Source organism: Populus euphratica, unplaced genomic scaffold (genome assembly GCF_000495115.2).
Source record: "Populus euphratica unplaced genomic scaffold, PopEup_1.0 scaffold146.1, whole genome shotgun sequence".
In the NCBI taxonomy this organism is placed as follows: Eukaryota; Viridiplantae; Streptophyta; class Magnoliopsida; order Malpighiales; family Salicaceae; genus Populus; species Populus euphratica.
This window is the reverse complement of record NW_011500037.1, coordinates 118557-135206: the sequence shown is the minus strand read 5'-3', so window position 1 is coordinate 135206 and position 16650 is coordinate 118557. Positions and strand designations below refer to the sequence as shown.

Sequence of the window (16650 nt, the reverse complement as noted above, 5' to 3'; positions counted from 1 at the left end):
AGAAGAGTTCTCCCTTAAAAATGCATATAGCTTGGATTTAAAATCAAGTTTATGTCGATTATATGGACAGGACAACCAAAGGTCTTAAACACATGTATAAGATCACATATGAAGAATTGCCATCTAAAGCTATAGTAGGCATGCAATTGACGAGGAAGACGGTTGTTTAAAATGAAAATTCCTAAGAATTTTGAGGTACTTTGTAGTCATCTAATACAGTCAAACTAGTTTCAACAATGGGACCATATTTACGTTCAAGAGATCCATTTGGTTCGTGTATGAGCATAAATCAAACGGTAATGAATGCCAACTTGTTTAAAATATTATTTTATGGACGAAATTTGCCACCCCACTAAGACTGATTGGATTTGGATAAAATCGATCTCTCAACTAGATTTTGAACCTGAATAAAAAAAATACAATACATCAAACTTATTAGTAAAAGCGTAAAACCAGATAAAATTTATATAATGATTAATAACAATAATAAAACAACGATTTTCATTGAAAAAAGTCATAGAATATATCGCTAAAAACCAGCTTCAGAAGAGCATATGAGCAGCAGTGTTAAGTGAGTTATTGAACCTAAGAGAGCAAGTTTGAGCAGTATATCACCGTCGTCCTTTGCATAAACAGCTAGCATCGAACCCCACTCGATGGAGGAGCATGAGGCCACATATCGGAGTAATTGCTCACACCGAAATTGAGATTACTTGGTTAGCGATCATTCTGGTTTTGCCTTTCTTGCCGCGAATGCAACTAGTTAAAACACCTTGGGATCTTTGATCTTTAATTAGCTAAAGCTACTTCAGTTTCAGTTTAGTATCGTGGTAACTATTATTATTATAATTATGATTTTTTAAAAAAAATTATAAAAAATATTTTTTGTTAAGAGTAATTTAAAAAAATATATATTTAGTTAAAATTATGGTTGAAATTAAAATTGAAGAAATAATAATTTAATATATTTGATTAAAAAAATATTTTTCAAATTAAAGTTTTAAAATAATATATATATATATATATTGATGATTTTTAATTTAAATATTATAAATTTAACTATTGCTATTATCTCATGAAATAAATAATACTTTATATAAAATATTTTATATTGTTTTATTAAATTATTTACAATTCCATTACGTATAAAATATATCCTACAAGGATTACAGTTTTCATAAATTTTTAAGAGCGCAATAACATTAGGTAAAATATAATTAGAAACAAAATTGAAATTGCAATCAAATTCTGCAAATGCTATGTCATCAAGCAATTTTCGTTTAATTTATGTATTGTTATTGAATAATGTTTAACACTAATTTTTTTTAAATAAAACATAATTAAAAATAAAAAATAAAATTTTATTTTTATTTTGCCGGATTGGATCTTATTCAATGTATTTTCAACTTTGGAACGGAATGATCCAACCAAAACAGTGGATCATGGCTTTACTATTCATCAATTTTTCTTATATGAGAAGCACCAAAATGCTGCTTCTCCAACCTGCAACACAACTGCAAAATTAATAAGTCTTACCAACATAAAATACTTTTTTCTTCTTAATTAAATTGTATTATATTTTACTATGGATAAATCTCACCCACAACAAGTTACCAAACTTTCCTTAATCTCTTATGAACACCTTTTTCTCTCTCTTTTTTCTTGGTCTCTATCTTGCTCATCCTAAAAGCCTTGCACTTTAATCTATTTATTCTCAAAGTATCTTTATCAAGCACTCATAATTTTTTTTAAGCAGAGCATACACTATTTTTTAAGTCTATTGTTATTTCTGGTTCTCACTTTTTTTTTATATCCTTTTCAGTACATCATATTGAGATGACTATACAACTATTCTTTACCATCCAACTTTTTCTTTATATCCCTTTCTATAAATTATATGGAGGTAACTGCGACATTGTTTTTTATGATTAAGGGATGAAATAGAACATTCATGAATCTACAGGGATACAATTTGAAGTTCACCCAAAAACGTGGGAAGTGGAGAAAGGTTTAAGGAGACTGGAGACCTACTCCTCCCATACAAGATCATTGCCCGCATAAAGCCAATCCATTTAATGATTACTTACAAGGATAAAACTTTCCATGGGAGACGCATTCCATTCAGAGCCGTTTCCTTCTCTTCGATCACTACTAATTTTTCTCATTGAATAATTCCAAAATTGACCATATGGGATCGAGACTAATCTAAGAAAAAAAAGAAAAAAGAAGTTACCTGTAGACAATGATCACCGGCAATGGCTTGTTTCTGATGATGGTTTCCAGGTCTTGGCTAGGCTGAAACTTGTTAATGCAGTCCAACCTGACCTCCACAACATCGGCACCTTGTGCCTTTGCACTATGCATGTCAAGCACCATTTGCTCAACAGATTGAGCCATTAATGGAGCACAAACCATTACAGAATTTGTCAGGACTCCTACACTCCCCATCAGAGGCCAAAAAGATGAAGAAACCAGTAATTTTTTAGACAGAAAAGGGCAGTGACCCCGCGCTTTGTGCTGTAATTTTTTAGACAGAAAAGGGCAGTGACTCGAGAAGGATCCCGCGCTATGTGTCTGCAGGGTATGATATAGAAGGCAAGATCGACACTTTCTTGGATTCTAAGTTTAAGAAAAACTAAACAAAATAGAAAAGAAGAAGGAAAGGAGATCAAAATGAAGAGAATATAATAGAGACCCAGCAATCCTAATAGAACAAGCTCATGCCAAGCAATGCTTTGTTTTTCTCAAGTGGGATTAGGGTATATATAAATATATAGCCAAGAAATTAGCAGATAAGGTTTGGTGAGTTTTGCCACGGCCTCCACTTGAAGCAAGTTCTAGGAAAATGAAATAAAAACCTGACACTCAAGCCGTTTCTTGCATTTGCTTTGCATTGATTTTTTCAAGTGTATTTTTTTTTTAAAGTGTGATTACAACAAAATTGTAAGAAATTAATTAACCACAATTTTTATTTTATTTTCTAATTTTCAGAATCATGATTTTAGCTCGAGAGAGAACCATATATTACCTATTCTACAGATAGTTTTTTTATAATTACCGTCTGTGATTTCCTGTCCTGAACGTTATAAAAAAAAGTTGACCGATGGAGTTGTTGAGGTTTTTTCAATTCTCCAATCATGATTTGTGGGTCTTTCTTAGATTAGGTTTAATGTTGAGAGTTTGGTTAGGTGAATCTTGAGCTCACTTTTAGTGCGTCGTCAATAAATAGAGGCACAAAAGTCCAAGGAATACGTAAGTTGTATGCCATTTTGCTTCTTGCTAGCCACCAACAAATCTTGCCTCCATGTAAGCCGGGCTGGTTAGGGTTTTTCTTTTTCAAAAAAACAAAAAAAGGTTAGGTTTGGTTATTAGTGGGTTTGTGGTAGGTGAAGGGGTGAGGGCGTGAGGGGTGGATGGATGCTGACATTACTCCCTCGTAATTCAATTTAATTAGCAATTCTATTCTCCATGAGTTGTTATTTGATTCTATTTTCTGAATTTTAGCTTTGTTTATATAGAAAATGATCTTTTAAAATCTACTCATAGCTTCTGAATTTTAGCTTTGTTTATATAGAAATGATCTTTTAAAATCTACTCATAGTATCAAATTATGTTGTAATAAAAAAATTTAATTAGTTATTTTTTATTTTGCCTTTTATTTTTTTGATTTCTCAGTTTCTATTGCAGTAGACTAGCATTAGTTTTTATATATATATATTCTGTTCCTCTATTTCTCAAGTTTGTTCTTTTTCTGGACTTGTCCCTTTATATTGCTTCCTTGGATTGTTAGTAATATATCCTTTTCAATATATTTTGGATGATTATCTAACAAAAAAACAGCAAGTGTATTGGTGAGGAGTAACTAACAAGGACATGTAAGAATAATTTGTGTATATTTTTTATAGGATATGGATATAAGAACATTATTATATATTATTATCTTCAAAGACCAAGTCTTTTTCTCAATCTTTTAGTTCTTATTTACACTGCCTTACTTCCCAGAAAGAAGATAGAATCTTATGGATTCAAATATTTTTATGATTTTTCTTCAAAGGAGGTGGTTTTTTGCAACTAATAATATAATTAATTAATATTGAATACTAAAAAAATACAGAAGATAGAATCTTATGGATTCAAATATTGTTATGATTTTGCTTCAAAGGAGGTGGTTTTTTTTAACTAACAATATAATTAAGTAATATTGAATACTAAAAAAATATGATAATAAAAAAATCCAAAAAAATATATGAACTATCATATATATACCACAATTTTAAAGTAGAACAGCTCAGTAATTCGTCAGCATTTTTAAGAGAATTATTTTTCGTATTTTATTAACATTTAGTAAGAGTATAAAATAGGTAATTCATTGAGAGTTTATTAGTATGTTGTAGACCTAATTAGGATAAACAAAAAAAAAAAAATTAGGATAAACAAAAAAAGAAAGATTGAGGATCCAATCGAGACTGTACTTAAAGGTCGGGGACATCTATGAAGTTTTCTATTCACGAAGGACATGAAGGAGGTGTATCCACGTCACGCTTAGTTTGAGTATACGTGCATGAATTGTTTTTTTTTTTTTTTTTAAAGATGAATCTAGTGATCCACCATCTAATATTATTGAATTTCCCACTTGATTATGATTTTAATTATTTTACTTTATAATTATCAAAATAAAATCTCATCCCATAATTATAATTGCGATATTAAATGTGAAGATACTTAAAATCTAAATATAATTAATTAACTTAATTGATGACTCCAATAAATCCAGTGATTTAGAAGAAATTCATTGGTTGGTCAATAATTCGTAAATAATGAATTAAATTCATTTAATAATTTTTTTTTTGTTTTTTTGTTTTTTTCATTTAATAATTTTTGTATGTATTTGAAGGGGGGAATGAACCGTGGACGGTGGCAGAGAGATTGAGATTGCTGAAATATCAATGCGGTCGGGTTTATTTGTCTGGGGCAGAGTCGGGCACTGGCCCAGCTAGTCTCATGCTTTGAAATTTAATATGGTGGCATCGTTTTCATGGTGGTTAAGAAGTCAGCTATATCGTACTAGATTGTTTTTTTAATCCTGTTAATTCATCTGTTAATGTTGTACTTCTCACCTTGTTAATCTCTATTTTATTATTATTATTATTATTTTTTTTTGATTTACGTGGGGTGTTCGGGCCAGTTTACGCGCACCACGACTAATCCCCATGGGCCACTGAACATCCTGCAAGCCCAGTAAGCAGGTAAGGCACCGCAGAGGTAACAGGCGTGCATGGTGAGATTCGAACCCAGGTGCGGAGAAAGAGGACAAGCCCCTCCCACCGCTAGGCCAGTACTTCTCACCTTGTTAATCTCTATTTTTTTTTAATTATTATTATTTTTTTTTGATTTACGTGGGGTGTTCGGGCCAGTTTACGCGCACCACGACTAATCCCCATGGGCCACTGAACATCCTGCAAGCCCAGTAAGCAGGTAAGGCACCGCAGAGGTAACAGGCGTGCATGGTGAGATTCGAACCCAGGTGCGGAGAAAGAGGACAAGCCCCTCCCACCGCTAGGCCAGAACCTCACTTGGGAGTTTGAATTTAAGGGACTAAGTTAACCAATATTATTAATAAAAAATTATTTTAATCTAAAAGTTGTTTAATGTGAATTCAAGATATTATTATATTATTTTTTAATATATTTTTTTAATAAAAAATATTTAAGTTTAAAATTTGTATATGTTTAGTATTTTGTGCTTAATTTTATAGAATAAAAATGATGAAATTTAAACTTATAATTATATGATTAATAAAGTTTTGATATGATGTTAATAAATTATATTAATTTAAAATTTTAAGTTATTAGATTAAATTTAATATATAATTTATATTATTTTTTAATATTTAAAGAAATAAAATTACACCTTTCATTTACTACATAATAATAATGCCAAAAAACCTACTCGGAGAGACAACCAACCCCATGTTTTGTTTGTTTCTCTTTTTTTTTTCTCTTTTCTTTCACGTGTATTTTTTTCTCTCTTATAGACATATTATCTCTCTCTCATATTGATTCTTGTATTTTTGTCTCTCTTTTAGACATATTATCTGTCTCTCATATTGATTCTAGTATTTGGTATTGTGATTTCTATTATTGTTATTTTAACACTAATTTTTTTTAAATAAAACATAATTAAAAATAAAAAATAAAATTTTATTTTTATTTTGCCGGATTGGATCTTATTCAATGTATTTTCAACTTTGGAACGGAATGATCCAACCAAAACAGTGGATCATGGCTTTACTATTCATCAATTTTTCTTATATGAGAAGCACCAAAATGCTGCTTCTCCAACCTGCAACACAACTGCAAAATTAATAAGTCTTACCAACATAAAATACTTTTTTCTTCTTAATTAAATTGTATTATATTTTACTATGGATAAATCTCACCCACAACAAGTTACCAAACTTTCCTTAATCTCTTATGAACACCTTTTTCTCTCTCTTTTTTCTTGGTCTCTATCTTGCTCATCCTAAAAGCCTTGCACTTTAATCTATTTATTCTCAAAGTATCTTTATCAAGCACTCATAATTTTTTTTAAGCAGAGCATACACTATTTTTTAAGTCTATTGTTATTTCTGGTTCTCACTTTTTTTTTATATCCTTTTCAGTACATCATATTGAGATGACTATACAACTATTCTTTACTATCCAACTTTTTTTTTATATCCCTTTCTATAAATTATATTGAGGTAACTGCGACACTGTTTTTTATGATCTAAGAAATCAATTTTTATGATTAAGATTTATAAAAAACTTGATTATTAGGTAAATATTCAAGGAGCTAGAAACAAATATAAACTATTTCAAGCTAACTCAACACAAGAGCTTCGCACAAACACAAGCTCATCCAAGAACTTCATTCAAATTCATAGACGAAGCATACAATTTCTCTTATATTCTCTTGCCATTTTCTCTTTATTATACATTATTTCTCTTATAATTATTGGCTTAGACATTAAAGGGTTTCTAGTACTTGTTTTGCAAAAAATATCAAACTTAGAAAGAAAAGCTCGCATTCACATGCAAATATGAAAAGCTAATTTTTCTTTGAAGTTTTCATGACTTAATCACTAAAAAATCTAGAATTTTTTCCAATCACATAAAAACATAAAAAAAAGGAAAGAAAAAGGAAATCAATGCATGTGATGTCATGATATTGAATTAAATGAGTTTATAATTTTCATGCTGTTTAAACTTTATTGAATAAAATTGAATATTTATTTAAAAGCAAAAGAGATTCAACCCCTAGAGAGATCTCTAGCATTGGAATTAGAGAAAAAAGGAGAACGGGTGAAAAACCAAAAAGATTTCAATATTTCGAGCATGAGGATCGATTCTTGAATCCATCTCCTTATTTATTTCATGTAGTTCCTTCTTGAAAATGGGATCAATGCTTCTATTTTATTACACAGCTTGCTGTTTGAGACAGGATGGGAAGTTCTGTGGAGGACCATGCTCCATCACTAATCACTTACTGCTTGTCTTTGTAACAGGACTTCTTCCTCCTCCTTAATCCATAACCAGTCACACTTACTCGACAACGTCAAAATTCATGGAGATAAATTACTAATCACAGCAAGATTTTCTCTGGTTTTTAAAATACAGGTTGCTATTTATGTCAGGTACGCGTTGCTCAAAAACTCCTAGTCATCATTCATGGCTTTATTGTTAGTTTCTCCAAAAAATTAACACGAAAAGGGTGATTTTTTTGGGGCTTTTCCTCCTCTGTTCTTCCTTCTTGTTCACGTTCAGGATTCTTTGCTCAATATTTCGCTTTTTTCTCGTTGACAATCGATGGTTTTGTTATTGGTTTAGATCTTCAGTTTGTTTCAAAAAATTGATTACATAAAACAATTACTTGTCCGAACCTCTATGTGTGAAAGAGATAGCTCTTGATTTTAAAAAAATAACTCTGATGCAACTCGAAGGCTTGTAGAAGCTCAAGATCTTTACTTAATTTCTAGCAGCCCAGAATCCATAATCCAAGCGACTTGGTTTTTTCAATGTCCCAAGTGAAAAAAAAAAATGCACATATCATGTGTTTGTCGATTCACTCAAATGTCAATCTACTTTTCCTACTCATGATCTTAACAGGATGAAGAAACTGAGCATGAAAGCAGGGAAAGCAGTTTTATACATGGTTTTTTTGAAAATGTTTTTTTATTTAAAAATACATTAAAATAATGTTATTTTTATTTTTTAAATTAATTTTTAATACTAATATATGATACCGAACTGAAAATATTCAAAAAATAATTTTAAATAAAACAATAAAAAGAACTTTAAATCTTTTCATGAACAGTTTTAAAACAAACAAACTGAAAGTCACCTTGAAATTTGACATTCCGACAACCTCTTTAGTTTGAAACAATCTGCTAATCTAGTTGGCTACGAACAGCATTTTAGTTTAGTCACATTTAATAGCAAAATCCTTCTTGTCAGAGATAAAACCGTATATTCATTGAGAACTCACAAACAACCATGCTGAAAAGCTAAAAAGAAAAAAGAAAAAATCTGTGAAATTGCCCTTAAATGTGGTTCAAACTTCTAGCAGAGAGGTAAATCTCCGAGCTTGGAACAGATAAACTGCCTCTTTCAACATCTAAAGGGTTTAATTGGACAGGTGGTATTGCTGACTCTCCATGGTAAGCTGGTTAAGCACCTCCGTAATTCCTTCATTTCAAAATTCCCAATTCCCCAAGCTTGATCATTTCCTCCATGGACTCGATTTTCTTCCACAGCTCACTTCTTGGATATACTGCCTCTTTCATCTCTTTGAAGTGAAGATGACCAGCACAGCAAGAATAGTGGTTCTTGGATAAGGAAATCTATAATTATTCTCTAGATCAAAACAGACTAAAATACTTCAACTGGTGGAGCCTGGTTTCTACATGGAAGAACTGAAATTTCAATGCTGCAGATGGTACGACTAAGCAGGTTGATGGTTGAATTACTGACAGTACAATTGCTGTGCTCAAACATGAATAAGTGTCTCAAAGTATTCATAAGCATGAAACTTTAAATAACCACTATAAGGATTGGTTTTCTGCAGCAAATCACAGAGCATTTTTGATCTCCTGTCATAAAGATTATAGGATATTGCTCTACCATCCATAACAAACACAATCGTTGACTCATCTTCCTTTTCAGCCCGGATAAGGCTCAAAACTGACAACGGACATCGATTGGCCAACACTCTTCTCATAGAATGAAGATCCAGATGATACTTTATAAACCATCCTGAATAATCCTCTTTCAGCTCCCAAATATCAAATTCTAAGATTAAACGGCTGATGCCTACGCCCATATGCAAATGGCCTCGAGAACCAACAAAGTACGTAATGTCTAGTTGACCTCTCGGAGGCATTGGCAGAATATTCACGCTCTCACTAGAAACATCAAAATATTGCGAGTTCTCTTCAAGACTGCACCAGTGAATAGCATCATTACAAAAAACCCACTCATGAATCTTCAAAGAAGGAGGATTTACGAAAGGAATTTGATTTAAACCCCAGGACCCAGTCTCCGACGAATATACATCAATTTGATATCCACCAGAAACAACTTGGTAGAAACAAACAACCTTATAGTTGAATGATTTTAATGGATCAAAAGCCAAACAAAGAACAGGTGGATGATGAAACTTGTCAAATTTGTGAACAGGGTGAGAAATCCTCTTGAAATGATTGGTGGTGGGATTACAAATAAAAAACCAGTACCCCAAATCAGCTGAGTCTAAACAAGTTGAAGAGCAGAGAAGCAACCCATTACACGACTGATCAATACAGAATCCAGGAATATTTAGATGGTCCAAGAAGGGCATAGTGAGTGGCATAGGCTCATTTTTTAAAGGGACAATTAGCTGAGGGCTGGAAGCCAAGTAGTTGAGCAGGAAGAGAGCAGAGGGTGCTGTTGGTGGTGAGTATGAGAGGCACAAAAGGAAGAGAGCAGAGGGTGCTGTTGGTGGTTGGTGGTTGGTGGTGAGTATGAGAGGCACAACATTTAGGGTCTGAAATTAAAGAAAGCCATTGCTTTGACACACACTTGAACTTAAGGAGTGGTTTTGCCGGAACACGGAGCAGGATGTCAGTAACGAGGTCTAGGTTGTTCCCTATTACTTCTGCTGATGAAGAAGGCACATCGCAAGTTTGTTTTAACTTGCCGTCTCTCATCATGATGGATGGATAGCTAAATCCAGATAACAAAACTAAAGGCTGATCGATTGATGGGTTTTGATCTTCAAAGAAAGTTAAGGCTTCCACACAATCTATATCATCATAATCAGCATTAAAATTTACTGACAGCTACAGAAATGGGAAATCAAACAAATTATACTTAGCCGCTTAAGCTTCCATGAGCGGTGAAGACTTGAAGCCCTTGTAAGAGTGGCGTGCTCTGCTGCTTTTCGCTGTCGTATTGCTGTTCTCTTAGGTCGTTGACCCAAACAACGAGTCCTCTATTGTGTCTTCTGTCTTTTCTACACCTACGCATCTTCAGTCACTGCTTGTCGTTTTGTCATGTTTCAGCACTGTAACAAGGAGGAGGAGAAGCAGGATGGGCTAGAAGCCCATAACTCAGAACAGATCTCGGCCTCATTTGGCCCACTTACAATTAATTTAGTGGCAGTGGACTTCACTAGCCTGCTTTGAAAAATAAGCCCATGAAACTGGTGATAATAGCCCAATATCCAAGAACCCTTAGCCATTTCCTCCTCCTGTGGTCCTAGTCCGAAGATCCGGTTTAGAAATTAATCTGAAAAAAGCTTGGAAAATCGGATCACAGGTGATTTTCGAAATATTTTTTTTAAATATAGTAAAAAATATTTATTTATTTATTTTTTAGATCAAAACTATAGAAAAAAATATTTTTCAAATTAAAATTACTTTTAAAATAATTGAGATTTTCGTAGTGAGTTCTGCCTTTCCCTGAATGGAGGACCTGCCCAACAGCAGGAAAAGAAAACAAATAAAAGGAGGAGAACAAGCTACAAAACACGTACGCCGGAGAGCGCAAGGACCTTTCTTCGTATTCCGCTAAAAGAATGGAATTAAAGAGAGACGAAGACCAAGAGGTACACCTCATAGGGCTTTGGCTTCAACACATATAAAGAGAAATTTCAATACTGCAAACCCATTTATTAATTGAATAATTTGAAATATGGTTGATGTTATTTTTTAAAATATTTTTTATTTTAAAATATTTTAAAATAATACATTTTTATAAAATTTATTTTTAATATCATTATATTAAAATAGTCATAAAAACATATATAAAAAAAATTTAATTTGAAACTAAATTTATTTTTAACATTTCTATGTAAAACTTGGCTTGGATTAACAAATTAACTTGATGACTTATTAAGATGGAGCTTAGTTTAGGTTGAATTTTACTTTGAATTATTTTTTATACAAAAAATATCTTTTACTATTTATTTTTTTTTGAAAGTTTTTGATTTATTTTTTAAACTGTAACTTGATTTGACCTGTTAATGTGTTAGTCAATCTACTTAACTCGTGTTTTAAATCTTAGACTAACTCGATTTTAGATGGGATATTAAAAAAAAGCTAAAGGAGAAGGAGAGGTTATTGTAGCCAAAGAGATACTTCACTATTTATTGAAATAGTAAAATAACCAAATGTTCTTGACACACAAAAATCTTTGAACTAGACATTGGGGATAATATTGTTTTTTCATTATGACACAATTATTTTTTACAAATTATACAATGTTAGATTAATTAATCATTTTATTTTTTATTGCACTTTAAAATTACTAACTTGATGCTAGAATAAAAAAAATATAATGTCTATTATTTAGAGGCGTTTTAGTCTTTTCAATTTATATAAAATATAAAATTACTAACGCTATTACTAAAAAAATATAAAATTACTACTTTGGTTTTATAAATTGCTATTATTATTATTTTAATGTCTTTTAAGACAATATCAACATAACTCTTTAACAAAGGTTTTTTTTTTTATCATTTTACATCGGTTTTATTATATATTTAAAGGTTATTCAGAGATATTTTTATAATATATATATATATATATTATTAAAAAAAAGCTAGCGTGTGGATAACCCAATGTTATTTAGGCAGTGTGTGTGAGACTATTCGACAATCGAACATTACCTTTGACAATTGTATTTGAAAGGCCACGACACTTTTGAGGTGTTGAAGTGGCTTGTGGACTAGACACGCATCTAGGTTGGCACTGATGACCATTTATTTATTTTTCTTTAAAAAATTAGGATCAACCCTTGCAATTTATTTTTCCTTAACATTTCATCCATGTCTTTTTAATTACTATTTTTTAAAATTTTAAATAACCTATAAAATTATAAATATTTTTCAATTTCACCCTTATCACTTTTTAATCTATAAATAATTTATCAAGTTACAAATATTTTTAATTTCACCCCTTGTGATTTTTTAACCTTTTAAATTTGGTCTCATTTTTTTAATTGTTATTTATTTATTTGGGGTATTTTTTGAATTTTTTTTTTAATAATTTCATCTTTCTTCACTTTTTTCTATCAAATTTTATCATCATTTTTTTGTTTCTATCCTTTATGCTTTTGCAAATTTTTTCATGATTTCTTCCTTTAAAATTAAATTATTTGGGGATTAACCTTCATGATTAAACCGGAGTTTAGAATTTCACAGTTTGCTAGTTTTAAAGATTAAATCAGGTTTAGGTTTGCTTATTTTTTTCTTAGTTTTATTATGTTATTTTTTATGATTTACCTTTTATGGGGTTAACTCCGGGTTCATAACCAAAATCATCGGTATCAAAAGTTAATACAAGTTGATTTTTATTTTTTATGCTTTTTTAAATAGATTTATTTTAATTTCATCATTCAATTTTTTTCTATTTTTTTATAAGGGATTATCCTAGTTTTATGTTCATAGTCGTGGAGTTTGTGAGTTTACTCGGTTAATATGATTTTTTTATTTTTATATATTTTTTATATTTTAATCTTTCAATATTAAATTATTTGATAATTTAGAAGAATTCAGATCTGAATGTTTTTTTATTCATTACTATGTGTTTTATTAATTTATTTATTATCATGGCATTTTTTATTTATCTTATTTATTGTACTAATCACTCCAATCTAGAATTTTCTTACTCTACCATTCTTGTTTAACATCTTAAAAGAGAGGTTATCACAATGATAGATTGGTTAACAAATTATAGTCTTATTAAAAACCTAATTAATAGAAATAATTAGATTATTCATGATCCCTTATTAGGGTTGTTTTTGACCTTGTGCCATGATCTTATTAAATCCACTATTACTCGTTTAATATAGTTTTTTTCTCGTGCCTTAATCCCTGATTTTTTTTTTGTTTGTTAAAAACATTTTAAAAGATTATCCGGCTCATGTCGGAGAGGGGAAACAAATCTAGTTATAAAAATGCTGCCTGTATATGTATAAAGAAAGCAAACTGACACTGAAGCACTTCCCGAGCCAAGGGTTTCGTTCAAACGTAAAAGGAGGGTTTCGAAGTAAACATGGGCATCAGCGCTTTCATATCCAAGGTAGGATTTAAGAGAGCAGGAACTGTAGGTTTCGGTTCTGCTGTAGAACTCAAATCTTATTCAATGTCCCATCATAAAGATTACGGGAGATGGCCGCTCCATCCAGAAAAGCACGCCCATAGACTTTTCTTCCTCTTCAGCCCGTCCAAGAAGACTCAACACTGAAAACGAAGCTCCCTGCTAAATCAGATTTCTCATAGAGAAGATTCGCATAGTACTTCAAAGGCCATCCAGGAAAATCCGATCTCAGCTCACAATCATCAAATTCTATATATAGTCCTTCCCTTATGCAAATGGCCACTGATGTCAGTTCACCATTGTACCAGTGAATAACACCATTACAAAAAACCCCATGCAAAATCAGATTTGGCAGTGGCTGCTCAGTTGGTCATCATGGCTACAATCCAGGACTCGATCGGTCTCTGATGAATGTATATTTATCTGATTTCGTGTTTTCGTTTTTATAGAGTAACCAAAAAGGACCTTGTAATGAGGCCATTTTAAAGGATCAAAGGCCAAACCCCAGAAACAGAGACAGCCACCAGGTTTCTTGACAAGCCACCGAGTTTCAAAGTATTCATGTTCATTTTTTTTTTAAATATTTGTTGCTGTAAAATCTACATGTAAAACAAATACATGGCCACCAGGTTTCTTGACAAGCCACCGAGTTTAAAAGTATTCATGTTCATTTTTTTTTAAATATTTGTTGTTTTAAAATCTACATGTAAAACAAATACATGGATTCTTGGGGTGAATTTTAACTTGTTGTATTATAACTGTAGTTTAAAAAAAGCTAATTCAGAATCGTGGAAAACTTGCAAATTTATCGAATGATCCGAAATTGAAACTCATGCATCTTATAACATGGTTGGAAAAAGGGTTCCAAAGAACACAATACAAACACAACTAATTAAGGTACAATTTTTAGAACCAGCTAATTGCTGCAATACAAATCATGTCAATTGATGATCAGTCCTCAACATATGATCAACGACTTCGGAAAGCTTGAATACAATATTTGAAAGAAGAAATGATATGTCCAAATAATATTTAAGCAAAGAAAGTCAGGTGTTTCTCATCTCAGGCATGGTTGCTTTCCTGTTGCTGCTGTGGATATTGATCACCAATCCCTTGACTTGTTTGGTCGTGGATGTTGATCTTGATCCCATCGGCACTTAGTGATCCCTGAGTATGCTTATTGGCACCGTCAACTTGTCCTTAACGATCCAAGAAAATTAAACGAGTTGTAACTAAACTGATGTAATTAATTAATGTCAGAGAGATATTTGATTCAAACTCTTTTTATTAAAATAATACTTGTAATTCTGTCAAAGTATATCACATTATAGATAATATTCTGCTTGCTAACCTGTAGTTATTGCAGCAATGGCTGCTGTTTTTCTCTTGTGGTGCAATATAAACCCCACAATAGCCCAGAAAATGCAGAAAACTGGAATGACGGTTCCAAGTATAATGGGAAGCTTGTTTCTCTTTTTGCTTCTAGTAATTGGATGACAGGGTATGTTGTTGGCATATATCCATTCTAAAACATTTTCATCCACGTAAAATCTGGATCCTTCACAATCAACTTCAACTAGAAATTTCAAGCATACAATTTGAAATGGTTAGACATAAACTCGAAGTGGGGGTCTATAGAAACATAAAAGAAAGAAAAAAGGTAAGATCTTGGTGCTCAAAGCTTACTGCTTTTGCTGCTAATTGAAGGAGTTGTGGTGCTGCTAGTAATTGGCTGACAGGATATGCCGTTGGCATACATCCATTGCATCAATACTTCATTGTTGTAATCGGATGCTTGACAATAAACGGTAACTACAAATTTTAAGCATAGAATTAATTTGAAATAGTTAGACGCAAGATTTTAGGAGTGGGCATCGATCCATGTATTGAAACAGGAAAAAACGAAATAAATAAATAAAATATCACCTTGTGCATCTACATTTGTTGAGAAAACGAAGAAAGCCAGGACGAGTAACACCAGGCAACTAGCCATTATCAACACTAATAGAGGTAGCACAGAGAAATGGCTCAGCCTTCTGTATTATATACTGGTTGCAGGCAGTGCTTGCGGGGCTCGGAGATTAATAATTTTATGTAGTCTTTACTATTTACGAATTTGAGAAATTATTACTTTTTATTAGGGCTGCATTTGGTTAATATTTTAATATAACATAAAATAAATAATAATATATTTGGTTGAAGAAATAAAAATAACTATTTAAAATAAATATTCTTTTGTTGGTCTTAAAATTAATTCTCACAATAAATTATGTCTTTCTGTCTTTTATTATTTCTACCTTTTTTATTTCAAAACAGTAATTTAATTGTTTTCATGGAAGATATTGTGATAAAATGTTATAAATAACAATGTATCAATCATTATATATATAAACAATTTCAACTACGGATTTCTCCTATTATTATATCGATTCATGTGAACAACAAAACTCTATATGAATTCATCAGCCAAACGCAATGTATAATTATATCATTTTCTCTAGAATTAATACTTATCCTATATTTTTTAAGAAATAAATAATTTTTTTAATATATTTTTTAAGAAATAAATAATTTTTTTTTTTAAAAACTGGCTATAGTATATGAAAACTTAATAAAAACATCCTTACTGTTAAAACTGAAAAAAAAAATATAATTAACACTGTATTTTTCACTTCATACAAAATGGTCAGATCATGTTTTCTTATTTAAATTGATTATCATTTATTAAATGGGCTAATATAATACCAATTGGGATTGAATACATTAATTCTTAAAGGCCGTGGATTTATCAGTATCCTTTTCGTTAATTTCGCAATGTTGACATTGACTTCTCTGCCCTCTCGATATTTGTTAATTTCCTCGAATCTTTACAGCTAAAAGTGGGGAATTAATTGACAGACATGCACTATAACAAGGAAGTCAAGGAGTTGACAATGAGTATATAGTAGATTAATAGGTGAATTATTTATGTAAATTATAACTTAATTAGTGCTTGTCGTTTAATTAAAATAATTGATTGAATATTCTTATAG

General features: G+C 31.2%; 3 protein-coding genes across 4 annotated transcripts in view; all 3 read right to left on the bottom strand.

Annotated features, from left to right (window-relative positions):
- LOC105142785 (bifunctional 3-dehydroquinate dehydratase/shikimate dehydrogenase, chloroplastic-like) overlaps nucleotides 1–2833 on the bottom strand; it is a 9724-nt gene extending 6891 nt beyond the window's left edge. Inside the window, exons 1-2 of one of the 2 annotated variants that reach the window (XM_011050575.1) lie at nucleotides 2550–2833; nucleotides 2234–2504 (exon numbers count right to left, since the gene is read on the bottom strand). In XM_011050575.1, the coding sequence (XP_011048877.1) occupies nucleotides 2234–2448 (215 nt within the window). In that variant the 5' untranslated portion in view covers nucleotides 2449–2504; nucleotides 2550–2833. The remainder of the gene's footprint in view (nucleotides 1–2233; nucleotides 2505–2549) is intronic. The other variant, XM_011050576.1, reaches the window with a different exon arrangement.
- A 5604-nt stretch (nucleotides 2834–8437) lies between these two features.
- LOC105142822 (F-box protein At5g07610-like) lies at nucleotides 8438–10758 on the bottom strand. Its single transcript, XM_011050630.1, has 3 exons — nucleotides 10663–10758; nucleotides 10020–10357; nucleotides 8438–9964 (listed from the first exon to the last, which is right to left on the bottom strand). Exons 1-3 carry the CDS (start codon nucleotides 10756–10758, stop codon nucleotides 9028–9030), a joined length of 1371 nt encoding a protein of 456 aa, XP_011048932.1. The 3' UTR covers nucleotides 8438–9027.
- Nucleotides 10759–14583: 3825 nt separating this feature from the next.
- LOC105142784 (uncharacterized) lies at nucleotides 14584–15640 on the bottom strand. The gene is made up of 4 exons (XM_011050573.1): nucleotides 15545–15640; nucleotides 15305–15430; nucleotides 14970–15194; nucleotides 14584–14817 (listed from the first exon to the last, which is right to left on the bottom strand). The coding sequence occupies exons 1-4, from the start codon at nucleotides 15609–15611 to the stop codon at nucleotides 14681–14683; spliced, it is 555 nt and encodes a 184-aa protein (XP_011048875.1). The 5' UTR covers nucleotides 15612–15640; the 3' UTR covers nucleotides 14584–14680.
- Nucleotides 15641–16650: the final 1010 nt, after the last annotated feature.

Excerpts from the sequence above, each read along its gene's own strand:
- LOC105142822 (XM_011050630.1), bottom strand. The coding sequence starts at position 10,758 with ATGGCTAAGGGTTCTTGGATATTGGGCTATTATCACCAGTTTCATGGG. Across the intron at positions 10,358-10,662 it reads CCACTGCCACTAAATTAATT|CTGTCAGTAAATTTTAATGC; the intron begins GTAAGTGGGCCA and ends CCATTTCTGTAG. Across the intron at positions 9,965-10,019 it reads ACTCACCACCAACCACCAAC|AGCACCCTCTGCTCTCTTCC; the intron begins CACCAACAGCAC and ends CTCACCACCAAC.
- LOC105142784 (XM_011050573.1), bottom strand. The coding sequence starts at position 15,611 with ATGGCTAGTTGCCTGGTGTTACTCGTCCTGGCTTTCTTCGTTTTCTCA. Across the intron at positions 15,431-15,544 it reads AACAAATGTAGATGCACAAG|TTACCGTTTATTGTCAAGCA; the intron begins GTGATATTTTAT and ends TAAAATTTGTAG. Across the intron at positions 14,818-14,969 it reads CATTGCTGCAATAACTACAG|GACAAGTTGACGGTGCCAAT; the intron begins GTTAGCAAGCAG and ends TGGATCGTTAAG.